Here is a 16,462-nt window from a genome sequence, read left to right as displayed (position 1 = left end):
TCCACACACAGCGTGACCCATGTCCCTTCCAGAGGCAGTGGTGGTGGCAATGGCCAGCAAATGTGAATAAGCCTTCAAAAATGTTGTGTTTGCTGGGTGCGGTGGTGCACGCCTGTAATCCCAATGGCTTGGGAGGCTGAGGCAGGAGGATTGTGAGTTCAAAGCCAGCCTCAGCAACTATGCAAGGCCCTCAGCAACTAGCGAGACCCTGTCTCAAAGGGCTGGAGATGTGGCTCAGTGCCCTTGCGTTCAATCCCTGGTACCAAAAAAAAAAAATGTTATCTGTAATGCATTTTATTTTTGGGGGGGGGGATCGAACTCATGGACTCTCAACCTCTGAGCCACATCCAGCCCTATTTTGTATTTTATTTAGAGTCAAGAGCTTACGGAGTTGCTTAGAACCTGGCTTTTGCTGAGGCTGGCTTTGAATTTGTGATCCTCCTGCTTCAGCCTCCCAAGCTGCTGGGATTACAGGCATGCACCATTTTGTCTGACTGTAATGCGTTTTATTTTATTTTATTAAGTTGATTTTTTAAAAATAAATGGCAGCTGAATGCATTACAATTTTTATTACACACATACAACACAATTTTTCATTTCTCTGATTGTATATAAAGTATGTTCACACTAATTTGTGTCTTCATACGTGTACTTTGGATAATGATGTCCATCACATTCTACCATCCTTGCTAACCCCTTGCCCCCTCCCTTCCCCTCCCATTCCTCTGTCCTATCTAGAGTTCGTCTGTTGCTCCCACACTCCCCCTCGCTACCCCATCATGAATCAGCCTCCTTATATCAGAGAGAACATTTGGCATTTGGTTTTTTTGGGATTGGCTAACTTCAGTTAGCATTATTTTCTCCAATGCCATCCATTTACTTGCAAATGCCATGATTTTATTGTCTTTTATCACTGAGTAATATTCCATTGTGTATATATGCCATATTTTAAAAAAATCCATTCATCTACTGAAGGGCATCTAGGTTGGTTTCTCACTTTAGCTATTGTGAATTGTGCTGCTATAAACATTGATGTGGCTGTGTCCCTGTAGTATGATGTTTTTAAGTCCTTTGAGTATAGACTGAGAAGAGGGATGGCTATATGTCTCTCCGTTAGTAAATTTTTTGAATCCCAAGCTAAATTCCTGAAATATACCAACAAATTGCCAGTATAATATTTGTCCTAAGAAAGGGATTCTTTCTGGAAGAGACTTGATCTCAAAGAATTACTTAATATTTATTAGAGTTCCCTCTGAGTTTCAATAATTCTTTGAAAATAGATTGGAAATCTAGCCTCTCTCTCTGTCTAAAATTCCCTCTGTGGTGCTCTTAGCTGAACGTCCCTCTAAGAGTCTGTATCTGGAACAATGTGCACATTGCTTCCATTGAACCTGTTTTTTGTGCTACCTATTTGAATCAGAAGCAATTAGGATGGTCTTACCTTTTGAGTAGTTTTACTTCTAGGACTTATATTCCCTGTTTATAGAGATGCTGGTTGGAGTGGGATTGATATTTTTTGCCCGATCCCACCTATAGTAGGATACTATGTGTTTCAAGTGTCTAGGGCAAAGGTTGAAGTATGCCGTCTGTGGCTGAAAAATTCAATCACAGTCAGAAGAAAAGGGCTTGGTCAGAATGTCAGGGTGAATTTGGGAATTCCAGAATATGGGTAACTTTTGAAGTGCTGGTCTCTCAGTCCATACAACAGAATTGAGACTTCCAAGGGAGGCTAAGGACCAGCATATGTGAATGTCACAATGAACCCCACTATTTTGCATAATTATAGTGCACAAATAAAAACATAAAAAAATTAATTTAAAAAAGTGAAATTCTGAAAAAAAACAAAAACAAAACAAAACAAAAAAAAACCCAAACCAAAGTGCTATTTAATCTCAGGTGCAGGTTTAAAACTTAGAAGCCATTTTAGGTGGTTTTAAGAAACTTGATTTTGGAGTTGGTAGACTATCTTCCAGGTAGGTTAGCTGTGAGATTTAACCCTGGTCTTCCTCTGCCAGCTGCTCTGGGTGTGTACGTAGAACATCCATCAGAGCCCAAGATCTGAATGACACAGACCTGGGCTTAAGTAGTAGCCTTGCCTATACTAAGTGGCCTTGGCAAGTCATTTAACCTTGCTAATAGCAATGTCCTCTCTAAAAATGGGAATTAATAGGGCTGGTTGAAGGATTCAATGAGACAGATGCATGTGAAGCATTAGTTGTCTTCCTAGCAATAGGAAAAACTCCATGAATACAATGTACTTATCATTATTTTCCATATGCTCCTTAGTTATTGAGTTAATAGGAGGTCTAAAATAAAAATACTTTCAAAAGGAGTTTAAGAAAGAGTTATAGTGCATGGCTTTTGATTTTCTGTTGATCTTTGGAGTCTATAAGAACTTCAGGACTTTCCTTGCTTTGGATCCCATAGAAGACTGCTCTTTGTCTTTGTGCATGAATGGGGTAGGAGGATGGGAAGGAGCTGAGATGATCACCGGTGGTCCAATCATACATGGCCTTGTAGGGACAAAAGTTAGGTAAAGAATTTAAATGTTGTTCAGATGCAGTTGGAAGCCTAGGAAGAGGTGTGAAGGAGGCTTGAATTAAGGGCTCTGAAAAAATAAGAGAACAATTAACCACAGGCAGTGAGGGGCGGGGAAAGCTCTGGGCTATGCCTTTGCCCAGGGGCTGGCAGAAGGGACAACACTGCAGACAGAGGGAGCTGCATGGTCAGGGTGTGGAAATGAGTCTTCAGGGAAGTGTGTGACGTCAGGTGTGCCTAGATCTGTGTGGCAGTATGAGGGAGTGGTGGGAAGTGAGATTGGCAAGGTAGGTGAGACCAGATGCAAAGGGCATAGGATGCTGGACGCAGACCTCGGAGCTCATTGTGAGGATGGCGGGTGGTGTGCATTGAATGGTTTGACCTGGAAGTGACATTGGAGCACATGGTGGTTTCATGGGGTGGAGTCAAGAGCATGTCAAAGGTGGTGGTTAGCAGTGCTATTTCAGTAGTTCTGGACATGGGGTGTTGGGGGGGGGCAAGATGTGAGAGAAGCTTAAAGGAAGAAGTAACAGGACTCACTGACACACTGAGAGAGGAGTGGGGCACCTCGATGGGACATGAGTTTCCTAGTCTGAGCAACTCTGTAGAAGTGGGTGCTGTTGAGTGGGTAATAGAGGAGAAGAGGTGTGTGGGGGAGAGAAGGGGAGTCCCACTTGAGATCAGTGGGAATCTGAGCATCTGTAAGAGACCCCACAGGCACTTGGAAACAGGTTTCTGGAGCTTAAGAGAACTGTGGAGGGTGAAGACACACTCATGGGAGTTAGCTGAGATCCCCCAGGGAGCCTGGAGCCTCAGACAGCAGAGAGCCATTGACAGAGGAAAGAGAGACCAACGGAAGGGAAATAAGAAGAGGTGAGAAAGAACAGCCAGAAAGGTGGGAAAAGCAAGAGGGAGCCGTGTTTTGGAAGCTGGGAGAAGAGTTTCCAAATAAGACAGAAGGAGAGCAGGACATGGATAGGAAAGAGGTTTTTGTATTTGACAGCTGGCAGGTGACTGGGGACCTTACCAGGAGCGACTTGGGAAGGGGAGGAAATGTAGGCCAGAGGTAGAGACAGCTTTTAAATAAGTTTTACAATCGTTTTTTAAAACTTTTAAAATAAGGGGCTGGGGTCGTGGCTCAGTGGTAGAGCGCTTGCCTAGCATGTGCGAGGCGCTGGGTTCAATTCTCAGCATCACATATAAATAAATGAATAAAATAAAGATCCATATCTTAAAAAAAAATTAAAAAGCAACTTTAAAAATAATAAGGTAGAGATGGGAGATAAAAAGCCACAGTCACAGTGCTTATGGAACATTTCCATGAAGCACTGGGATGGTCACCAAGTAATATGATGAGCTCTTAAGGAATGTATAATCCATCCATGGAAACCTAAGAAGGTCGACCCCAAGAAGACATCAGTGTGATAAGGTTATGAGGTTCTTACGGGCACTGCATAAGTATGAGAATTCATAGGAAGATGTTATTCATTTCACTATTTGTTGAATGTCTGCCTGGGGCTGGGCATTGTGGTGCCTTCTGTGTTAAAGACAACTGAGCACGTGGGTGACTCATGGCTCAGTCACAGTGAGGATCACATGGCAATACAAGCATTTGACCAGTAGATGGCGCCCAAGCAATCCTTTCAAGCCTGTCTTTAGCCTGAAGGAGGAAGATTTATTTTTGTTTAATTTTTAAAAATATTTTTTAATTGGTGCATTTTAATTATACATAGCAGTGGGATATGTTGTGACATAATCATAAAGGCACACAACATAATTTGGTCAATTCTATTTCCCGGTAACAAGGAGGTGGGCTCCTTGCTGAGGTCTACCTGTAGGGCTCTGACATTTTTTCCCCTGAGTACCATTTAGAGCCTCACTTACTAAGAAGGAGGAGCAACAGACAAGAGCCAGATAGGATCACAGGTTATACTGGAGTTTCAGAGCCTATGGCATGGAACAGATGCGGTAGTTTGCTCACTGTCTTGACGATGTTTATGACAGTATTAGCCTACCTCCCCGACAGTCTTAACTCATGTTCTGGTAACCCCCGGGGAGCTTGTATTATTCAAGGAAATGGGCAGAGTTCCTGAGGCCAGAGCCCAGCAGAAGACCATTCACATCTTCTCACCCAGCAAAGGTGGGTTGAGTGATCTCAAAACACCCAGGAGCTGGAGATATTTTATTATCACAAGAAAGAACTGTTTTTTCTTTCCTTTCCAAATGTTTTCATTTGAAAAATTTCCTATCTACAGAGAGATTCCAGGAAGGTATACATCCATATACTCTATCTGGATTCATGTATGATTATCATGTTTTCAAGGTATGTTTTTCTTTTTTATTATACCATATTTTTCTATGTTTCGTCATGTTATCATGATTTTGTCTTGATGTTCAAATTGTCCCAGATTTGGCCAGTGAAGACCCTCCAAGTCGGCTCAACCACATCATTCTTTGAGCACATTCCTGTTTTCTTGTTCCCTAGAAATGCAAGTTCATCTTTTCCCCTGTTTCCCAGCTTCTGGGAAATTTCCCAGCCATTTCCCCATGAAATCTGGGCTCCTGAGTCTGTGATCCAGATGTGGCTGTTAGAGATACCAGTCTCTGAAGTCAAAACCAAGGCTTCTTCTTAGTGCTTCCTAAGCTGGAAAGTTGAGTTCTTAAGTGAACCCCTCTGCTGACCTCCACTGCTGACCCCTGGAGGGGTGTTTATTTAACTTGGCCTTCAGGCTGAGTTCCTTAGCCACAGAAGAGATGGGCAGGGTGAGGGCCCAGGGCCACCCAGGATGCTGCACTCACAGCTTGCATCCTGTGGTCCCAATCGTTCAGTCCCTGAAGGATGTTGGGGACCTAAGAAGGTTAGGAAAGCAACCCAGATGAGAAGGGATTTAGGGGGAGAGATTACAGGGCCCTTAATACGTTTATCTTCTTAGTCATATTTTGGACAGAGGGAGAGGAGCAAGAGGAATTGGCTGTAAGCCAAACCCCAAATGTTTGTGTCGTTAGAATATCAGAGAAGATGATTTGTGCCAGCTGCCACCTGGGGAAGGATGAAGAGCCAATTTGAGAAGGGGAGGGAGGGCTAAAGGCTCAGGGAGTGGTGTGTCCCAGACCTAAGGGGCTGTCCTCCAGGGAGACGGTGGAACCACCTGGGTGAAGTCAGGCAGACCGGTTCATGTCACTCCAGCCTTTTGTGACCTGATTTCTAGGAAAAGAATAATACAGAGTTGGGTCCAAATTGAGGATGATAATATGTGGTCATTGGCTGCCTGGGCGTGGAATCATAGGGCCTGCATTTGAATCTCTATGCCTTCTGTGACTTTGGACGAACTTACTAAGTCTTTGTCAGTCTCAATTTCCTCCTTTGAAGGATGGGGATGATCATAGTGGCCCCCACAGAGGGTTTCTGTGAGGTCTAGAAGAAGTGCTGTCTATAAGTCTCCCAGTAGGGGGTCTGGTGTGGAGTGAGACTACCTATTAAATAGGCTGAACGAATGGTGAATTCTATTCTTATTACCAAAACAGAGCTGCTCTTTTGTTGTTGGTGTGTGAGTTTTATCTCAAGGGGTGGGGGATGGAAAAATTAATATAGGGCTGGACAGGAAAGATAGGAAAAGACAACTACCTAAGGGAGAAAAAATAAATATGAACATGATGAGGTAGTCTTCCCAGGACAAGTATTATATGGTAAGTGATACCTTGTTTTCTGTCTGAGAAACTCTTTGACTCCAGGGAATTAATGTTTGGACCTTTGTAGATTTTATGTTATCAAAGAATTCCTGGGTCAAAACCCAGTTTCTGGGGAGGGTATAGAGGCATGACAGACCCCTCCTGCTCCAATAGTAAGAAATCACTACATAAACCAAAGAAAAACCACAATTTTCTTTAAAACCATCAAATATCTGTGAATATGGAATCAGAAAGAATCTAAAATCCAGGGGTGTGTGTCCTTCCTAGGTGAGTAAGGGAGCAAGATGGTTCCTCCCTGCTTAGTTGCTGCGGTTCAGCAGCAGCAGGACAGGGGAAGGAGGGCACCTCCCAGCAGAGAAGCCAGTGGACTTTCGCTGCCCCTCTGGCCTGGCCTGTTGAACTGAAATCTAGAGGAAACCCACAGCAAAGCCATCCTTTCCACCAAATACTTTCTGAAATGGGATCTTTCTGAGCAAGCAGAGGTGGGGGCAAGACTAGAAAGCAGGTCTTGGGTTTGGCATAAAGACTATCTTACAGCTTCAAGAACTTGTGGCCCCACAGTTTTGTAATCTCAAAAGCTCGCCATTTCCAAGTCCTGTAGTCCTGGAGTGCAGGAAGTTGCAGAGAGGAGAAGTTGAAAGTCAGAGATGCATTTTTTTACTGTGAAAAAGCAAGACAATATAATCCACAGCCCAGAAAACAGTCCAAAGAAATAGACCCTCTGTGACCAAATGTTGGAATTTTCAGACAAAAGCTTTTAGATAACTAAATATACGAAAGAATCTCTAGGAAAAGAGGAATATAATGAATGAAGGCACAATGAATTTCAGGAGAGATTTGGAAAGTATTATAAAGAACCAAATGGAAATCCTAGAACTGATAGATATATGATCTGAGATTTAAAAAAAAATGGAAAGGATTAAGAACCTATTGGTTACCAAAGAAGAAAGGATCAGAAAACTAAAGACAGGGTAGTAGAAATCAGCCAAGTTAAAGCCTAGCAAGGAGACTGCAAGTAGTCAGCAGACTAGACATTTTGTACCACCTTTGCCTAGACCCTGTCTTTTGAGCTGGATTAGCAGAGCTGTCTTAGTGTGCATTTGTGTGTGTGTGTGTGTGTGTGTGTGTGTGTGTGTATGTGCGAAGACACTTAGGGGAGTAAATACTTTCTGCGGCAGAGTGGTAGACACTATTCTTGGTGGACATTTGTTTCAATTGAATGGATGGATCATTTGACATAGGGAAGAGGGGCTTTAAAAATGGTTCACTTGGTAGCGACCTGAGAGGCTGAGGCAGGAGGACTGCAGATTTAAGGCCAGCCTCTGCCACTTGGTGAGACCCTGTCTCAAAGTAAAATAAAAAAAAAATAATAATAAGGGCTGGGGTGTAGCTCAGTGGTAAAGTGCTTCTGGGTTCAGTTAAAAAAAAGGTTTGATTGCAGGGAGATCTTTATTTGGTACAGTTATTCATTCAATCAACAATTGAAACAACAGCTTAATGCATACATATATTTGAACAAGACAATGTCCCTGATCTCACAAGAACTGTGTCATGGGGGAGGCAAACAATTTAATAATCAGTCACTATAAAGAATCAACTGATTGAGGTTCAGGCCAAGCCTTGAGTGAGCCTTTTACTGTGTCACTCTGGGACCTCTGCTAGTTCCCTGCAAGGAACTGGTAAGAGCTGTCACTTGGCACTCGCTGGGAACTGAGCATGGTTCACGTACCTTCCCTACTGACTCAGTTAACCCTCCCTGCAGCCCCCATCAGAGCCTGTTAACAATGGTGACACTGTGACACTGGGGCTGAGTGACATTCCTGCTGTCACACAGCTTGTAAGCATCAGGGCCAAGGTGTTCATTTAGAGGCTGAGCCCTGGCTCCTCTCTGCCCTCCCAGTGGGACCACCCCTAGGTCACTTGGAGTGCCTGTCTCAGGGCTGGCAGGTCATGGGAGGACGAGCCAAACCATGTGGAAGGGCAGGCTTCCATCCTGCTCCTGGCCCCGTGCAGGGGACAATCCCACGTCATCGTCCGGGCCTTGGCTTCACCAGCACTGTCTGGGCGGTGGGGCCAGATGGGTTTAGGCCTCCAGCCAGAGATGAGGTGTAGCTCTGAAGAGGCCTGGGCAGTGACCATCCCCTTTGATTCCTGTGCCAAAATCGTCCGAGTCTCCGATCAAGACTCAAGAAAAATAACAATATTTGTTGTCCTTTATTGAGCATTCAGTGGGAGGTGCTTTAAATAGAGCATCTTCTTTAATCCTTAAGACAAGCAAATAAGGCCACGTGGCAGAGACCTACTGTTATTCTCATTTCCAAATGAAACACCTTGGCTCAAAAAAAAAAAAAAAAAAAAAATTCCCAGTGAACTCATCTAGGGTCACACAGCTAGGAAACAACGGCCTGAGGTTCAGCCCCTGTCTGGCTTCATAGACTGAATGTGCTTCCTGAGTCGTCTTTGAAAGAGGACAGAAAATGCAAATGGCTCTCCCTTTGAATGGCTTTTTAAAGTCCTTCTTTTCTTTCTAAGAGAGATTCAAGAAAAACAAACCCAAACCACTTCTCAGAAGCATGGGGTGCCTCTCTCCTGCCATCCCCTCCCAACTCCTGATGCTGGAGATAACAAGATTTGTGGGTGAAGGCGGAGACAGGGGATGGGGGGGGGGTGGCTTCATTTTTCTTGGGAACCTTCCAGCTCTCTTATTAGTTTAGAAATTAATGAAGATTATGAAGATTTCCTTTCAACTCTGTAGAAGCAGGCTTCATCTAGCTAGCCCTCCTGTTTGGTCCTGTAGCAAAAGAATAGGAGACGAGTCCTGGACTTGAGGACCCCGGGGGATAGTCTGGATTGATGGACAGATCCCCTTGTGCATGCATGTGTGTGCTCGTGGACACACACACACACACACACACACACACACACACCCCTTTCCCTGTAGCAAGACTGTTTTGGGGAATCCAAGCACGTCTTCTGGGCCCTTTGCCTGCTCTCGTCTTTCGACTCAGGACCACCTGCTTGGTTGGCCAGCAGCATTTCCTTGGCAGGGACATTGGGCTGTGTTCACTGTTCTGCCCTGGACAGAGAGGTGCAGTGAGCCTTCTCTGCACCCAGGCCCGCCAATTCCCCCAGTAGAGGCAGGAGTGGAGGGGAGGGGAGTCTTAAGGAGTTCCTTGATGTGGGGAACAGGGGGCTGCCTCCTCCTCTGTCTTTGGGCCCAATACCCCTTCCTCCAAGCCCATTTCCAAGAAGTGGCCTCTTTGTCCCCGGTTGGTTGGAAGCCGTTCCCCATCTCAGGGCCCACTCTGCCCTCCTCTTCAGACTGAGAAGAAACGATATGATGAAGCACCGAGGTGCAGCCTGTGTTCTAGAATCCCGGCTGCTTCTGAAGGACAACCTCTGTGCTTGCAGGGACAAGTGGTCCAGCCTTTCACTTGGCCGGCTCCCAGGTGGGGCTGGGGGCTCTGAGCCCTCCAGAGACGGCACAGAACCCTGGAACCGAGCCCAAAGGACTTGCCAAGGAGACCTGAATGGGATGGCCACCAGCTTCTCTTAGATTTGGGGAGGGACCCAGGGACATGGCTAACTGATTCCAGCTCCCATATGGAGGGAAGAAACCGGAAGCAGACTGGCAGCACTGGCTGCTGGTTCTAACTTGGGGTTCTCAGCAGGAGGTTTGCTTGGGGTGGGGGCTGGAATTTAACACCTTGCCGCCAGGGAAGCTGCCAGTCCTGGAGGGGCGGGGGCTGTGCAGGAGGACTTCTTTTTTCGTCTCTCACACCCAGCGTAGCACTTCCGTAGCCCTGCAGCAGATGGGCAGATGTGGGCGATGAAACGCGTGAGGTGTGCAGGAAGAAGCAGAAGCCGGGAGGGTGAAGATTTCATGTGTCTCTTTTAGAAAGAGGAGGAAAAATCTTCCTGCTTCCCAGTGGAGAGGGAGAGGGCTGGTCAGCAAGTCCCTGAGACAGCTCATTGTACCAGCCAAGACCCAGCATCAGGACCAGACAGAGCAAGGTTCAGCCCCCTGCTCTGCACCCTGTAGCAAAAGCTAACATTTACTGATTTTTCTATAATGGGTTTTTCATGCATATTCTGATTCAAGCCTTGCAAATCATGTGAAAGTAGGTGCCACTTCAATTCACATGTGACTCAGGTGAGATTCTGAGAGGTAGAATAATTTGCCTAAGGCTGCACAGCTAGTGGAGAGAAAGCTGGGCTTCAAACCGAGGGTGGTGTTTTAATAAGCTTTGTTGCTGCTGGGACCAAAAGGAACTGACAAGAACAATTAGAGGAGGAAAGGTTTATTGGGGAACTCATGATTTCAGAGGTCACAGTCCAAAAATGGCTGACTTGATTCCTCGGGACTTGAGATGAAGCTGAATATCATGGCGGAAGATATTGGGAGGTGGAGGAAAGTGGCTTAGGACGTGGCCATCATGAAGCAGAGAGAGAAAGTCTAAGCTCACAAAATATATATCCCAAAGGCATGTCCCCCATGACCACCTCCTCCAACTACACCCTACCACCTATAGTCACAATGCAGTTAATCTCTATCAGGGGATTAATTCATTGATTAGGTTAAGGCTCTCAGAATCCAACATTTCACCACTAAACTTTCTTGCATTGTCTCACACGTGAGCTTTCGGGGGACAGACACCTTATATGTAAACCATAACAGATAGACTCCAAAGATTCTGTTCTTCACTTTACAACGAGTGCAGCAATTTATAGAATCTTCTGACTTCTTGGCCATCTGAATTTGGGGAAGTCCCCTAACTTCTCTGTCCTTAGTGTTCTGCACCTGGGAAATGGGGAGACGAATGTTGTTTTCCCAGGTTTCTAAGGAGGATTAAATGAAATGACGTTGGTAAAGATTTTAGCCAGTGAATGGCTTATAATAAGATCATCACTCATTCATTCAATAAATATTTATTGAACACCTGTTATATGCCAGGTACCAGGCTAGGTATACAAGAACATGTCTCAGCTCTACCAAAGGATGTAAGAAAATAGTCTCAAATAATTTCGGCTAGTGATGTGTGTTGAAAAGAAAACACAAGGGGTCAGGAGGGCGACTGTAGAACCTGGAGGACCTACCTCAGCTGGAAGTGCAAGGAAGGTCTCATTGAAGAAGTGGCAGTGAGTTTAATTCCCAGAGGGAGGGGAGGTGGAAGAGCATGAGTCTTCTAGTTTAAGGGAAGAGCAAGTTCAAGGCCTGAGACTGGGACCAGAAAGAAGGCTGGCGTGATGGGAGCAGAGCAAGTAAGTGGGTAGTAGACAGGACTGAGCCCAGTGTGGGTCTGGGTAGCCCGTGGGGCAGGGCAGTGGATAGTGTGGGAAGTCGTTTGGAGAACTTGGATCAAGAGAGCATGATGCCACCTGATTCATTTAATTATCTTACATGCAGCTTTTGCAGCTATGTAGGGAATAGAATTGGGGGGCAAGGATTGATGCCAGGAGATCAGGATTATAGGGATAGATGGGCAGGCTAGAGCCAGAAGAGAGTAGTAAAACCACACTTGTCTAAATGCACACTTTGGTTTCAGATTTTTTAAAATTTTTTTAAATTATTTTTTTAATTTTAATTAATTTTTTTTTATTTATATATGACAGGCAGAATGCATTACAATTCTTATTACACATATAGAGCACATTTTTTCCTATCTCTGGTTGTATACCAAGTATGTTCACACCAATTCCTGTCTTCATACATGTACTTTGGATAATAATGTCCATCACATTCCATCATCATTTCTAACCCCATACCCCTTCCCTTCCCTCCCACCCCTCTGTCCAATCTAGGAGTTTGTCTATTCCTCCCATGCTCCCCCTCCCTACCCCACCATGAATTAGCCTCCTTATATCAGAGAAAACATTCAACATTTGGTTTGGGGGGATTGGCTAACTTCACTTAGCATTATCTTCTCCAACTCCATTCATTTACCTGAAAATGCCATGATTTTATTCTCTTTTATTGCTGAGTAAAATTCCATCGTGGATATATGCCACATTTTTTAAATCCATTCATCTATTGAAGGGCATCTAGGTTGGTTCCACAGTTTAGCTATTGTATTATGCAACCTAGTGGAAGTTTTCGCAGAAGTCCCAAGCCTCAGGGCTTCAACTTACCAAAAGTGGAGTGTGCTCTCTGCCTGACACTGTGGGCATGTTTCTTCTGTCATCTTGTCATGGAGCAATGTCCACTGATATTAACAGTCTTCTTTTTAGCTATGAGATTTTATACCTTTTTGAGGAAGGGTGGGGATATAACTGCACATCTCTATTTTATGATATCGGTCTGGATTTCTATATAGACCCGGGGTAGATAAACTGTTTTTGGTAATTGTCTAGATAAAAAAAGAGTATTTTTGTGGGCCTCCTTCCTTTTGACACAAGTACTCAGCTCTGCTGCTGTAAAGCAAAAGCCGCCATAAGCAATACATGAATGAATGGATATTCTGTATTCCAATAAAACTTTATTTATAAAACATTATTACAAAAACAGGCAGTAGGCCAGATTTGACCCCTCACAGTTTGCCAACCTCAGGTAAGGAATACAATTTACGTGCATGACCCAAATAATTTTTTCCTATAAAATCACTTGAAGACATTTCCCCCACTCTTTTGTAAAAATAGAGTGCATCATCCATATTTGTGCTTATCTGAATACAGAAAATAATGTTTGAAAATCAATATTTTTCAAATCTTAAGGATTCCTTTGGAGGTAATTCAGAAGACTAGAGGAGGTGAGGGTGGAGGGCCTAGGGACCCCGCTTCTTCTTAAGCCAGGAGCCCTTCTTTGATCCATGTTTTCAATGTTCATTTTTAAAATTGGTGTTCTTCAGAAGAGTTTGAGCAAAAGTACTTGGGAGTGAGAAAAACCAGGCTGAAAACCATCAATCCTGTCCAAGTGGCTGCAGATCATCTCTCCCTCCACACGTCCATTACAGAGGCACTTGTTACATAAGTGGTCATAGGAGAGGTTCACAGAGATTTTCTAACTGGATGGCAGGGGGCAAGGGAGAGGAGTAGAGGGAGAGTCTACTTTTTGAAGCGGAGGCAGCTAGGCGGTAGGTCGGGCTAGTCTTGGAGAGGTTGGACCATATAGTGGCTTGGACTTTATATTCAATTAGAGTTGAGTTTCTACTCTGTCACCTACAGACTAGATTAGTGATTGATTTAACTCTATGATGATCTTCTCCAACTCCATTCATTTACCTGCAAATGCCATGATTTTATTCTCTTTTATTGCTGAGTAATAATGATGATAGCACTTCCCTTCCCAAGCTGTTGGGTGGATTAAATGAATTGATTTATGCTAACGGCCTCATACATGGATAGATGCATAAAAAATATTGGTTTCCTTCTCCCTTCTCCCTCTTCGTTCTGTTCTAAGGGGTGTGGGATGAGTTTGAAGACTCCTTCTCCCATCTCTTTTGTGTTGACCCCAATCTCCCCATCCCAATCCTTTTTCTCTTCTCAGGATGTGGCCAGGTTCTTCGAGTCCCAAAGGGTCAGATTTTGTTGGAGAGTTACCCCTTAAATGCTCACTGCGAGTGGACCATTCATGCCAAACCCGGGTTTATCATCCAACTGAGGTAAGGGTTGGGGTCAGAATTGAGGAGCATCAAGGAGACCACAGTGGCATGGACCAAGTTCACCATTAACACTTTACTCTTCACCCCTGAAAAATACCTCCCTCTTTTCTTCCAGGGTAGCAGAGTGGCTGCATCACCCCTAAGATTTCCACTTAGTTTTTCCCTTTTCTAGCTGTGGTGAGGCCAGAGGTGATTGAGATTCCTGATCCTGTAGGGTACAACTTTCAACAAACATTTTCTGGGGGGATGAATATACCCTGAGGTTCCCAGAGGCCAGCTCTGCCCTCCAGGAGGAGCAACATGGTACCCTGAATTGGAAGGATCCAGTAAAACCTTCTCCATCCTTATCAAAGCAGGCCTTGGTAGCTGGTGTCCCACACCGTGAGGACCTGGGGTTGGAAGTGAGGCTGATTAATTGGGCTTTCTCAGGGGAGGGCTGGTTCTAGGAGAAACTTAGGGGGTCACAGTCTTCTGCTTAATGGGCTCAGGACTGGGTCTCCAGGATGCTAAGGCAGGTGTTAAATGCTGCATATTAACATTTCAGCAGCTGAGGGACCAAGATAGATGTTCTCTCAGAGACTCCAAAAAGCTTCTCTAAGATCCAGGAGAAGATCCAAAAAGAAATAGCCCCCAAAATAAAATGGTGAAGGATTAAGAAGCACATTACCAGCCCAGGAAAGAGGCCTGATTTCTTTCCATATTTAAAGTTGGGCCTTCTGGTCCCAAGTAATGATAGTCATGAAAACACTTGGAAGCATATACACAATATTTAGCTTAAAAGCTCATCAGTCATTCCCTTTCTGTCACCTGCCAGGCTACCACAAAATCTATTTTCTTGCCTGTAAAATGATCTCAAGGCCACCCATGTCCCTCTGTCCCCAGAGCCCCCCTTCTACTCAGACCATGTGTCTCACTGGGATTCTGTCCAGGCTCCTGACTGGGGTTCCTGCTTCTGCTTCTGCCTGCTCTACCTTCTCCTCCTCTCAGAGTGGCTAGAGTGGTCATTTAAGGTCCTACATCCCAACAGCACCTTCATGTTGAAACCTTCTAGCGGCTTCCTGTTGAGCTTGGAATCAAATCTGAACCCCTCACCAGGCAGCACGCTACTGTCCCCTTCACTCAAGGATGTCCCCTGGTGGTATCCTGGATTCTCCTTCAGTCCCTCGTGCCAAGTGCACTCACAGATTCCCCTGCTGGACCACTCTTAGGCAGGACATTTACAGGTCTAGCTTCATCGCATTGCTTCATCTCTACTAGGGTCTACTAAGTCCCTTGGAAAGGTTTTCCTTGACCACAGTGTCAGAGACGAGACTCTCACTTCATGCTCTTATCTGGTTCATTGTATTCATGGCTCTTAGCATTCACTGGATTTGCCTTTTTTGTTTGTTTGTTTGTTTTTTCTCCTCTCTCATTGCTTATTGTCTGTCTTCCAAAGCAGAGATCCATCTCCATAAAGGCAGGTCTTGAAGAGGCCCCAGGATCTTAGCACTGCCCAGGGCACACCTGTTTCTTCTGTCACCGTCTCCACCCACAGGTTTGTCATGTTGAGCCTGGAGTTTGACTACATGTGCCAGTACGACTATGTCGAGGTCCGTGATGGAGACAGCCGCGACAGCCCCATCATCAAGCGTTTCTGTGGCAACGAGCGGCCGGCTCCCATCAGGAGCATGGGCTCCTCGCTCCATATCCTCTTCCATTCGGATGGCTCCAAGAATTTCGATGGCTTCCATGCCATCTTCGAGGAGATCACAGGTAAAGACCACAGAGACAACTGTAGCGTTTTATGGTTTGCTGCAGTAAAATCTGCTCTGGGTAAGTCCTTTCTCCCTGCACAGACTTATTAAAACCTAGCATGTTGCATTCTTGGAAGCAACCTACACACTGAGAAAAAAAAGGGAGAGAGAGAAATGGCAAGGCATATTTCAGAACCAGAACTAGAAATTTTTATCTTCTTCATATAAATAAGGTGGGTAGAGCACAGAGAGGCTGTATAATATTTCCAGGTCACACAGCTATAATGGTGCAATCAGCAATTTGTATGCAAGCAGTTTGCGTACGCTAGAGCTTACATGGGGGGCCACTATGGTAAAGAGTATTGTCCTTGGATCCTTGGCAGATCCAGTCGTGTGACTTTGGGAAAATTCTTCTCTCTCTTTCTGGGCCTCTGTTTCCTAATTATTGTTAAGGAGATGATAATAGATGCTGGTCCTTAAAAAGACTCTAGAATAGAGGAAGTGGTTTGCACAGGGTAATGCACAGTAAGCACTCAGTAGCTGCCAACCCAAGTGTACCCTTGGCCTCCATTAGCCATCTGTAAAATAGGTCTCAAAAGCCTTAAACTACATTGGCAAATGTCATGCACTTGATGAGGAACTCAAGCCTGACTTTAAATCCTGCTCTCTTTGGCGTATTTGGAAGTAGGATTTGGCCAAGATGCAGTACTCAGTCCTAAGGAATCAGCCTGGTTCTCATTGTTCTGAGGTTGGATTGCAGCAGGTTTCACAAAATAAGCTCAGGTTCAAAGGTCAAGTTTTTAAAAATACTGAATAATAATAAAAACAAACTAGCAATGGCCTTCTCCTCATCATGGCTCCCTTAGGAGGAAGGTCTGATGTGAGTCTTAGGAAAGCGGGGGT

The 16,462-nt window shown here is 44.8% G+C and overlaps 1 protein-coding gene across 3 annotated transcripts in view; it reads left to right on the top strand.

Annotated features, from left to right (window-relative positions):
* The window catches only part of Pamr1 (peptidase domain containing associated with muscle regeneration 1), a 78,165-nt gene that overhangs the window by 30,215 nt on the left and 31,488 nt on the right, over positions 1-16,462 (top strand). For all 3 annotated transcript variants that reach the window (XM_015477782.2, XM_048788593.1, XM_015477781.2), the window contains 2 exons: positions 13,712-13,826; positions 15,361-15,578. In XM_015477782.2, the coding sequence (XP_015333268.2) occupies positions 13,712-13,826; positions 15,361-15,578 (333 nt within the window). The remainder of the gene's footprint in view (positions 1-13,711; positions 13,827-15,360; positions 15,579-16,462) is intronic.

Source organism: Marmota marmota, unplaced genomic scaffold (assembly GCF_001458135.2).
Source record: "Marmota marmota marmota unplaced genomic scaffold, marMar, whole genome shotgun sequence".
NCBI lineage: Eukaryota > Metazoa > Chordata > Mammalia > Rodentia > Sciuridae > Marmota > Marmota marmota.
Note: the sequence above shows the minus strand (reverse complement) of the source record. Positions and strands in the feature narration are given on the sequence as shown.